Source organism: Salvelinus fontinalis, unplaced genomic scaffold (assembly GCF_029448725.1).
Source record: "Salvelinus fontinalis isolate EN_2023a unplaced genomic scaffold, ASM2944872v1 scaffold_1116, whole genome shotgun sequence".
NCBI lineage: Eukaryota > Metazoa > Chordata > Actinopteri > Salmoniformes > Salmonidae > Salvelinus > Salvelinus fontinalis.
In genome coordinates this window covers 5,553-17,092 of record NW_026601325.1, presented here as the reverse complement: position 1 = coordinate 17,092, position 11,540 = coordinate 5,553, and the positions used below count along the sequence as shown (strand labels likewise).

The 11,540-nt window shown below is 45.8% G+C and overlaps 1 protein-coding gene across 2 annotated transcripts in view; it reads left to right on the top strand.

Moving 5' to 3' along the window:
• LOC129848702 (actin remodeling regulator NHS-like) overlaps positions 1–10,914 on the top strand; it is a 28,444-nt gene extending 17,530 nt beyond the window's left edge. The window contains exons 10-15 of one of the 2 annotated variants that reach the window (XR_008758531.1): positions 10–216; positions 455–562; positions 696–3,288; positions 4,497–4,626; positions 4,946–8,029; positions 8,128–10,914. Coding sequence is in view for 1 of the 2 variants with exons in the window: in XM_055915798.1 (XP_055771773.1) it covers positions 10–216; positions 455–562; positions 696–3,288; positions 4,497–4,626; positions 4,946–5,603 (3,696 nt within the window). In the remaining variant the exon portion in view is untranslated. Of the gene's footprint in view, positions 1–9; positions 217–454; positions 563–695; positions 3,289–4,496; positions 4,627–4,945 lie in introns of both variants that reach the window. The other variant, XM_055915798.1, reaches the window with a different exon arrangement.
• Positions 10,915–11,540: the final 626 nt, after the last annotated feature.

Below are 11,540 nucleotides of genomic sequence, written 5' to 3'. Positions count from 1 at the left end.
TACCATAAGGAGGATCACCAGTCGTCCAGTGGTAACTGGAGTGGCAGCAGTTCCACATGCCCCTCCCAGACCTCCGAGACACTCCCCCCTGCCGCCTCACCCCCTCTGACCGGCTCCTCCCACTGTGACTCGGAGCTGTCGCTCAACGCCGCGCCACACGCCATCGATGACCTCACCGGCTTTATCATCGACCCATACCATTCGGATCAGCCGCAGGTGAGTTTCCCTCTGACGATCCTACTTACCTTTGACTTCCTGTCTTCAATACTTTATTTATTGACTTGGAGATGGTGTTGTTTGTTGGGACTTTTGTACAGGAAGTTAATATTTTAGCTGGAAATAAAATAAAGCTAAATTTACTTAACTAAACTAGGTAAAGCACTTTGAGCTACTGGAAAATAGCTATATAAATCGGATTTATTAATATTATGAATTATAATCATTATTATTACAGGGCCAGGGTCATAGGTCCAGCTCCTTCACCTCCTCAGCCACTGACCAGCTGGATGATGCAGGGGTCAGCACTGCCAGCGAGGGAGAGTGGACCTACCCTCAAGACCAGGTACCACTGCTATTTAGCAATATAGATAATTTTATCCTCTCCTCTCCTATCCTCCTCTCTTTTCTTCTAATCTTTTCTCTTATCTTATCTTGTCTCATCTTATCTTATATAATGTTATGTTATCCTGTTCTAGGCTGATCAGGACCAGCTGTGTTGTCAGGACTTCAGCCCCAGGCGTTCCTCCAGGGGGGACCAGACCAGGATAGACTTCACCAGCATCAGCACCTACGACGGCTTCTCAGAGCGAGCTCCCCCTACTGCTGCAGCAGACTCCCAGGGCTTCTACTCATCCTCCATGCACTTTGACCCCATGCAGGGCCAGAGTTACAGGAGCTACATGTACAACTATGCAGCAGTGGGCTCTGGCACTGACTGTGGCCAGGGTAATACTGTGGGCGCTACGCCTGGTGAGGGAGAGGGCATGGCTGGGTATCCTCCTCAGTCCTCTGACTACAGGGGAGCCACCCTGACGCTAGGGAGGCCGTGTCGTCCGCTGAAGAAACCAAAGGTCAAGCCACCCCCACCAAAACGGAGCTCATCGCTGAAGGAGAAGTGTAGCGCTGGTGCTCCAGAGAACGTCCCCCCTGAGCAGGGCGATGAGCAGGGCGACCAGGACCAACCAAAGATTCCTAGTAGTGGGCAGACCCAGACATTGAACCTGCCCATGTCTTCCAGGGACAGAGAGATGAGGCTGCAGCTGGACATGGCCAGCCCAGGGGAGGTGGAGAATCCTGGGTTGGAGGCTGAGGCGGTGGGTGGTGGTGGTGGAGGTGCCTGGGGGATGGGGAGCCCCAGGAGCCCCAGGACTGTGGAGATGACGGAGCCCACCTCGTTCGGGTCCACGGACACTCACTCCTTCAAGGACGAGGGCGCCGTTCAGTCTGACTATGCAGACCTCTGGTTCCTCAACGACTTGAAATCCAAAAATAACCTGGACCCCAACGGCTCCTTGTCCACCTCCAGCACTGCTACGGGTACTACTGTTATCGAATGCATGAAGTCGCCGCTGGACAGCTCCTCCTCTCCCGGGGGAGAGACCCAGGTGTTGATGCATTCCTCTGGCTCTGGTTCCAGCTCCTCCAGGCCCACCTCCCCTCCTCTTCCCCCCGGGGATGGAGACTTCAAGCTGGGCTCTCCTGAGAAGCTGGCTGGCCTCGCCTCGCCCTCCAGCGGATACTCTAGCCAATCCGAGACGCCCACGTCTTCATTCCCATTAGCGTTCTTCCCCGGCCCGCTCTCTCCGACCAGCGGGAAACGGAAACCCAAAGTCCCCGAGAGGAAGTCTTCTCTATCCTCGCTGCAGCACCAGGCCCAGACCCAGTTCTCTAGCTCGGCCTCTGGATCCTCCTCTTCCTGTTCCTCTTCCTCTTCCTCGTCATCCAGGAAGGACTATGACTTCCCGGCTCCACCCACCCAGCTGGACTTAAGTTCTCTTCACAGCGCCCACAGCAGCCGGCCGTTACCCACTCTGGCCCACCGGACCCACATGCACACGCTGCACCAGAACAAGCAGAGGGCAGCAGCAGCAGCAGAGGCCCGGGCCACCGCGGGTAACACTGCAGCCGCTAACGCTAATGCTAGTGCTAAAGCTAGTGCTAACGCTACCGCTAGTGCGAATGCTAACACTAGTGTTAACGTTAGTGCAGCCCCCTCTGGGTTTATCTATGGATCCACTCTGACCCCAGAGGCCCCACTTGCTGCCAACCCCATGGCCCTGGCCATCACCCCCACTGTGCTGCGCTCCGTCCATCTACGTTCCATCGGCCACAGGGCCACAGATGGTTCTCAGCCCCAGGCCCTGGGCCAGGCTCAGGGTGCTCAGGGCCAGGAGCCTCCACCACCACCACCACAAGCATGGGCCCACGAGGCTTCAGGGGCCCCTGCCACCAGACCCAAGATGCCCAGTGTAACCATTGTGACCCCCCACTCTGACACCAACACCAGGCCCCTGCCACCCAGGAGACCCATCGCCCAGAAACCCCCGCCACCACCGTGCCAGGACCCTCACCACCCTTCTCAGGAGCAACACCACCACTCTGTACCCCAGCCCCAGCACCATCCCACCCCCATGCAGCACCCGGACGGCCCCCCGCCCTATGAGAGCCTGGCCAGGCACCGGCAGGACCGCTACAGCCCCGGAACCTTCTGGGCAATGACGGCGTTCCGGACACGGCCTGCGGAACCTTTGGAACTTGAGGAACCCATGCACCGAGCTCCACCGCCAACTCCGGAACCCGTGATTCCTACTACACATCCGGAGTGCCACGTGCTAGGGGAGCGGACAGAGGATGAAGAAGACGAGGAGGAGGAAGAGCACGATAGAGAGATATCAAGGGTTATGAGTCACAGTCAAGGCCTAATTAGAGAATATCGAGAATATCATCAAAGAGATCATCCAAGGGAACCACCGACGTACGAGACGCTAGAGGAGTCCCACTCATATCAGTCCCAGTCGCATTATCACAGCCAGTCACAGACACACTCCTGTCACAGTCAAATGGTCCAGAGGTGGGACTTGGGCCCAAGCAGCAGTCCTGACAAAGTGCCCGGTGTAACTGTGGAAGCATCACACCCTTACTCAATTAGCCATGTGATAGATCTAAGAGGTAGGGGTGGAGAGGACCGCTATGAGATGACATTATCAGGGGTTCCTACCAGAAGTGCCTCTCAGGATAACAGCAGAGATGACTCCACCACACCGGACACAGAGGACTACTTCAGCAAAGGTCAGTCTGGATTGATAGATTTTACTTTTACTTTACTTAAATCGCTCCGCCATTTCCTGGTTGCAAAAATTCGAACAGTTTGCCTAATTTCAGTTTATGTGTCAAAACAGGCAAGTATAGTGTAGTGAATCATTGTACCATCTAAAGCGCTGTGAAATATCTTTTCCATAACCCAAAATATTGTATTTTCAGCTGTTTGAAGCTGGTATACAAAACCAGAAGTAAAATACACAAAACCGGGAAGCATAGAAATAGAGCACATAGAACAGATATACTGCTTCTTAGACTTGCTTTCAATGAGAATGACAGATCTATATAAACACATTTCTATGTGAATTTTGTCAGGTCACCCAAAAAGTGACATATTGCAGCTTTAATACTTTACTTAAAACTTTACTTTACTTTGAGACTTTTTAACAATTAATTGTTTTTGAATTGATGTATTAATTTAAGAGACTTCAAGTAAAAGTATAATCCCCTTTCTCTTCCTTCTGTTGTGGTCCTCTCATCTCTAGTCTTTAATGACCTATAAGGAATGTGATCAGATCACTTCTGTTGTGGTCCTCTCATCTCTAGAGGGTTTAATGATCTATAAGGAATGTGATCAGATCACTTCTGTTGTGGTCCTCTCATCTCTAGAGGGTTTAATGACCTATAAGGAATGTGATCAGATCACTTCTGTTGTGGTCCTCTCATCTCTAGAGGGTTTAATGCCCTATAAGGAATGTGATCAGATCACTTCTGTTGTGGTCCTCTCATCTCTAGTCTTTAATGACCTATAAGGAATGTGATCAGATCACTTCTGTTGGGGTCCTCTCATCTCTAGTCTTTAATGCCCTATAAGGAATGTGATCAGATCACTTCTGTTGTGGTCCTCTCGTCTCTAGAGTCTTTAATGACCTATAAGGAATGTGATCAGATCACTTCTGTTGTGGTCCTCTCATCTCTAGAGTCTTTAATGCCCTATAGGAAATGTGATCAGATCACTTCTGTTGTGGTCCTCTCATCTCTAGAGTCTTTAATGCCCTATAAGAAATGTGATCAGATCACTTCTGTTGTGGTCCTCTCATCTCTAGTCTTTAATGCCCTATAAGGAATGTGATCAGATCACTTCTGTTGTGGTCCTCTCATCTCTAGTCTTTAATGCCCTATAAGGAATGTGATCAGATCACTGGCATGATATTCCCTATAACCTCCTGTTCCTCCAGAGTCTACTAGTCCCAGTGATAACTCCCTCTCTCCTCTGACTGACGAAACAACCAAACCTGAGGATGATGTTGTCTTCATGTCGCCCAGCAAATCACGTACTACTGAAGACCTGTTCGCCATGATCCACAGGTCACTTTCAATTCACTTCAAATAACTGTATTATTTTTGACTCACTAGGCTATAGCTGTACTTGTCATAACCGATATTATCATTACATTTATCTGTCACTATCTTCAATTCAGTTCAAAAGATCTTCATTGTTTTCCAAGGTTGCAGCTAATTACAAACAAACTGAGAACACACATCGAATGCATCAGACATCAGAACCACAGCAGAAACCCATCAGACATATGAACCACAGCAGAAACCCATCAGACATCAGAACCACAGTAGAATGGACTATAAAATGTCCTGTTTACCTGAACCGTGTAACACTCTCCTATTCTAGGTCCAAGAGAAAAGTCCTTGGCCGTAAGGACTCTGGAGAGCTGAGTGGGAAGAGCCGTCTGTGTCCTCCTCCTGCTGCCGTCGTTCCCCCTGCAGCTATCCTCCCAGCCATCCCCCCTCCGCCCCCTCTCATCATCCCCCCCGCCCCAGCCCTCTCCACCCTGACCGCAGCCGGGACCCAGCGCACACCAGGACCCATCTACCGCAGCGCCAAGAAGTCCAGCACCTCCAACGAGGAGTTCAAGCTGCTTCTCCTGAAGAAGGGCAGCCGGACTGATTCCAGCTACCGCATGTCTGCTACAGAGATCCTCAAAAGCCCCATCGCCCCAAAGTCCCCTGGGCACCCCTTGGCTGCGGAGGGCCAGGTCAGGTACCCCACCGAGGAGCCCCCCTCTCCCCTCCAGGAGCCGTCATTGCAGGCGGCCGAGGAGCAACTCTTCCCCCCCAACCTCTTCCCCAGGCCCAGTTCAGACAGCTTCAGCCCTAAAACACCCCCCACGTCGGCTTCGTCCAGACAGGGGCGCTCCCGGATCCCCCCTGCAGCCAATAGTAGTCGCTACAGCACCCGTAGCCGACTCTATACGGCACCCATGCAGGTCATATCAGAGGGGGAGACTGAGAACTCAGATGGGAGTCCTCATGATGATCGCTCCTCGTAAAGAACATGGCATGCTCAGTGCAGAAACATGTACCCTATTCCTTATTTGGTGCACTACTTTTGACCAGGGCCCATATAAGGAATAGGATGCCATTTGGGACGGAGACATATGGATCTGGTTCAGTGCTGTTACTTTATCTACTGAGTACTGACGGATACACAACTAAACAAAGAGGGGCTAACCAGAGAGAAGACTACTCGGGACTACCTGCCTGGGGATTTGATATCTATGTGCAGAACTGAAGAACACAACTTTGTGTTTTGTTCAGTGTAAAGAAAGAAAAAAAATATCTTGTTTTGAACTTTGAACTCCCTTTTTAAATAACCCAAGATCCTGTATTGAGTGATAACGTGGACAAGAGGAGAAAAATGGAGCGGTAAGACAACCTGTGTGTGTGTTGAAGCAAATGGAACATCCATCGTCATTTTTTATCTTCTTGGATGTTGGATGACGTGTATGTCGTGTCCTAACGTGACCCTAAAATAACTGCTTTCCAAAAGAATTGCATTTCTCTCTACACTTACCCAGAGGACAGGTCATTACCCAGAGGACAGGTCATTACCCAGAGGACAGGTCATTACCCAGAGGACAGGTCATTACCCAGAGGACAGGTCATTACCCAGAGGACAGGTCATTATTACAACCATAAACACAATATTCCCAGTCGACAAAATTGAATAAGCTATATGTTTTGTATTGCTACCGCCCCAACACAAAACAATGGACTGTGATCACTATTGACAACCATGTGTCAAAGCATTGTTTTACCAAGAGTGAGTTAACAACACACATAGGTCTACATGCCATCCTCACATAGATAAACTACATGTAAAGAAATAGGAATGACCTATGCCCCTAGAAGCGCTCTCAGTGCAGGGATTCCTGGCAGGGACACATAAGGTAAATATTTGGTCTTGTTGAAGTGATTTGGTGCAGATGTCAAGGTGTCAGAAGAGATGATGGGACAGTCGTGCTGTGGCCTTTCTGTGCTGGAGGGCCAAGCATGCAGGGGATTCACTGACTACTCCAGAGGAGATATTTTGGACTATAAAAACAATCAAAGAGTGAAAAGCTATCGAGGGTCTTTACTACTAATGTTTGGCTAGCTAGCTGGGAGGTTGAAATGAATCGGGTTTTCAAAGCTTCTCCTTTGCACTTCGTTATTATCAATTCTTCAAGAATATTCCTTGAGAAAAATAAAACTAATCTTATAATGGAAAATTCCTATTGTGTATATTTGTATTGAATATAAAGAACATAGCTATATGAAGAGACATACAAAACTTTTTTTAATGACACAAACCCATCATGTGTAGCAGAGTGGATTGGTGACGTAGAAATAGAATAACTACATTCTAGAATGACTAGATTCTGTTTCTATGGGGGTGGGTGGGTGGGATGCAATCTTACCGTAGTTCCGTAACATCAGTAGCCAGGGGCACGTCACAAAGCCCAACACATTAATCATTCAACCTTATTAAGAGAAGCAACAAATCATCTGTCCTTGTGAAAATATCGGTTGAATCTTTTTTTTTTTTTAAGATTTCACTCAAATATTACGCTTCTGTCTAGTGTTTTTCAGGGTTTTAAACGAATTGAACATAACAAATGGGTTATACATTTTAAGTAATGACATTCTGGTGAACAGACAAATCTTGAAGAGTTGTGTTTCTACATTGAAAAACAAACTGTAGATCAATGAAGTCACTCAATGTGTTCTATGAATACCTCTGCAACCATATTACTGTTCGTTTGTACAGATCTAACATAGAGATACATAGATAAAATGACAACTGTTACTCAGCGAAATTTGAATTGCAGAACTAACTGAACTGACACTGTGTACGAGGTTACAGGAGGAACAAGCTGTGAACTAATTAGAATTTAACATGATCTGTCATGAATTAATATCCGTTGCTGCAGAGCACTGTGGTGTTCGTTGTTTTATTAGTAGTTTCATCTATCGCATGCAATAAACAAAAAAACACCATATCATTTTCAAGAGGGGAAATGTCTGTTAGAGATACTACCACGAGAAAAGATATAGAATTTTCAGTTTCATTTTTGAATATGTAAAGTTGAGTGTAATTCAATATATGTACAAAATGTTTGACAATTCTGTTTTGTATAGTTGTGTTCATGGACAGGGGGGTATCTTGTACTGTAAAATGAACAAAAAATGACTGGACAATCAAACAGAGAATTTTGGAAAATGTAAGAAAGCTATAAGAGTATGGGATGAGTAAGGGATGAGTGCGTTCTGGAGTTAGTTATTACGTAGGTTCCAGGTAAAGGATGAGTACGTTCTGGAGTTAGTTATTATGTAGGTTCCAGGTAAGGGATGAGTACGTTCTGGAGTTAGTTATTACGTAGGTTCCAGGTAAGGGATGAGTACGTTCTGGAGTTAGTTATTACGTAGGTTCCAGGTAAGGGATGATGAGTACGTTCTTGAGTTAGTTATTACGTAGGTTCCAGGTAAGGGATGATGAGTACGTTCTGGACTTAGTTATTACGTAGGTTCCAGGTGAGGGATGAGTACGTTCTGGAGTTAGTTATTAGTAAAAAGATCCAGGGTGAAATCCTTGTGAGAATCAGTTGAATTGAGCTTGAGATGGGACGGGAGGTAGGATGGGTATGTGCATGCGTGTGCACTTGTGTGTGTATGTGTGCGTGCGCATCTGCGTGTGTGTGTATGTGTTACGTGGACAGTGAGCAGAGCAGGTAGAGGTAGGGTCGTCGTTAGGTAGGGCAACGCACTACAATTCCTCCCTGTACTCTTAGATAAAAAGGTGCTATCTAGAACCTGAAAGGGTTTTTCGGCTGTCCCAATAGGAGAACCCTTTGAAGAACTCTTTTTGGTTCCAAGTAGAACCCTTTTAGTTCTAGGTAGAACCCTTTTGTCTTCCATGTAGAACCCTCTGTAGAAACGGTTCTACCTGGAACCAAAACGTGTTCTCCTATGGAGAGAGCCGAAGAACCCTTTAGGAACCTTTTTTTCTAAGAGTGTAGTGTATAATTGTGTTAACATTCTATTTCATCTTATCGTTTTACAAACTGTTGGACTATAGAACTACCGCCATTCATTTGCCTGGTGTTGAAATGCCATACTATATATATATCTAAGTGTTTGTTGAACCTTTCTGTGGTCAAAATGACACAAAATGGCTGGTTAGACACTGGTGAACATTGGGGAACATTGGGGAACATTGGGGAACCAAGAGACAGGTACCTCTCTATGCATTGTGTCTCTCTTTCAAATGTAGATTATGGTGCGACAACTTGACAGGATCTACAAGATGACATTCATTAATGACAATAATTATACAGCATTGTATAGAAACTATTTTTAATCACAGGATATTTTATCCAGAGAGTTATTTTATTATCATATTGAATAACCTAGAAGAGGAATGATGGTGAAACTTAGACACTTCATATCAGAGTCTATAATAATATCATGATTGAACTGAACTGGCTGATGCTAAACTTGACGGTGCATTCTTAGAATGCATCCCAAATGCCACCCTATTCCCTACCTAGTGCACTACCCCATAGGGCGCTGGTCAAAAGTAGTGCACTACATAGGGAATAAAAGGGGGCCATTTCTGACTCAGTCTTAGAATATAAACGTTAAACTATATGGTGTCAAAATCCACCTTGAGTAGATATTTGGGATCCTCTGAAGTCATTTTTAATTGTTCATATGGATTAGTAACAGTAGTTTGACATAATCTGTATGCAGCCAAAAAAATATATAGATTATATTTTGATGATTTGTGTTCCCATTGCAAGTGTCTTTCAATTTTCAGTAAAGTAGCAATGTAGCCATTTCCCCCCAGGCCAGGCCCCACAAACTAAAGACATTGGTTGGTCTGAGTCCAGGCCCCACAAACTAAAGACATTGGTTCGTCTGAGTCCAGGCCCCACAAACTAAAGACATTGGTTCGTCTGAGTCCAGGCCCCACAAACTAAAGACATTGGTTCGTCTGAGTCCAGGCCCCACAAACTAAAGACATTGGTTCGTCTGAGTCCAGGCCCCACAAACAAACGTTTTCAAATAAGAAACTATTGCCTGCCTTTGCGTGAGACATATCCAATGTGTGTAACAGGGCTGGGATCGATTCTATTTCAATACCAGTCAATTCAGAAAGTTAACCAAATTCTCAATTCCAATTCCAAATTTCTCCTCTTTGAAAATCATTGAAGACAATCGGAATTGGAATTTCAGTTTACTTCCTGAATTGACTGGATTTGAAATGGATTAGAGCCCAACCCTGAAGTGTAAAACCCCAACACAGAAGTGTAATACCCCAACACAGAAGTGTAATACCCCAACACAGAAGTGTAATACCCCAACACAGAAGTGTAATACCCCAACACAGAAGTGTAATACCCCAACACAGAAGTGTAATACCCCAACACAGAAGTGTAATACCCCAACACAGAAGTGTAAAACCCCAACACAGAAGTGAGAGCCAGAGGTAATAATCTTCTCTTGTTTGCATTGACCTAGACACATTTTAACCTACGATTTAAAAAAAATACTGTTATACTCTGAGACATGATTCCCTGAACTTACCATTATTTCAAAGTTTAAAAACAAAAAAAAAAAAAATATTCTCCTATTGCACTGGTATAGTGGAGCTTGTGAAGTTTTTTTCTTTTTTGCTGTAACCTGAAGTTATATTGATGATGATATGTGATGATTTGTGTAAAAGACTGTATTTCCCCTATTGATTCAAATATATTATACATGGTTCATTCATTTAGGATGCATGTTCAGGATAGCACAGGCCAGGCTTCTGTCAAAGGGTTTCAGAGAGTCAGAAGTGTACTGGAAAGAACCAACAAACACAAAAAAAAGATTTTGAAACTTTAAACATTAACATTAAAAGATGAAAAACAAACTTTAAAAAGATGAAAAACCAACCAACTATTTAAAAGGATGAGCGTTACAGTGTAACTGTCTCGGTCGGTACAAGATGCTCCTGGCTCACAGCTAGAGCAGAACAGATTGCATCACTTTTTGTATTTTTGTACAAACTAAATGTAAATAGTAAACCTTTTTAAAAATGTTGCAAAGATCTTTTTCTTTTTGTAAAATATTTTCAAAGTTTACATGATTAATGAATTAATTCCAAGCCTTTGTATATTTTGGAGCAGTGCAACACTATTTGAGTCTTGTATTTATTTTTGGGTAAACGTGAGACCTCCATTGACTGCTTTATATGTTATTGATTTGACAGCTCATCAGACTGCTCAGTGACTGGGCATAGAAAAGGACAATAAATGTGACTGCGTTTAAAAGAAACATGTGGTGTCCTTGTACGTCCTTCACGTCACACAGGTCGGCGTGTGTGTGTGTGTGTGTGTGTGTGTGTGTGTGTGTGTGTGTGTGTGTGTAACGCTAGCAGAGATCACACACACTGAAAATGTATGCACTCGCTGTAAGTCTGTTGTAAGTCACTCTGGATAAAAGTATTCGCATTGGCATTTTCTTTCGTTGCTTCTCAGATTCAGGGGAGAGAATGCCTAGAGGCCCCACCACCAGTAGATGGCGATGTGTCATTGCTGTGTAGTTTAGCCAACAGACAGGATGGCCTGCACTGTATTGCTAGGTCCCATCCACTGTGAGGCGATCTGCTTTGAGGCCCTGTCCCTTGCCTCTCTGCTGAGCAGACCTGGCAGAGTGAAGGGAATGCATTGGGACAGGAAGTGATGGTGGTTGATGTCTCACTGCCTGTCTGTCTCCTCACCCCTAGCCTGGCCTGTATGTCTCCTCACCCCTAGCCTGCCTGTCTGTCTCCTCACCCCTAGCCTGGCCTGTCTGTCTCCTCACCCCTAGCCAGACCTGTCTGTCTCCTCACCCCTAGCCTGGCCTGTCTGTCTCCTCACCCCTAGCCTGGCCTGTCTGTCTCCTCACCCCTAGCCTGGCCT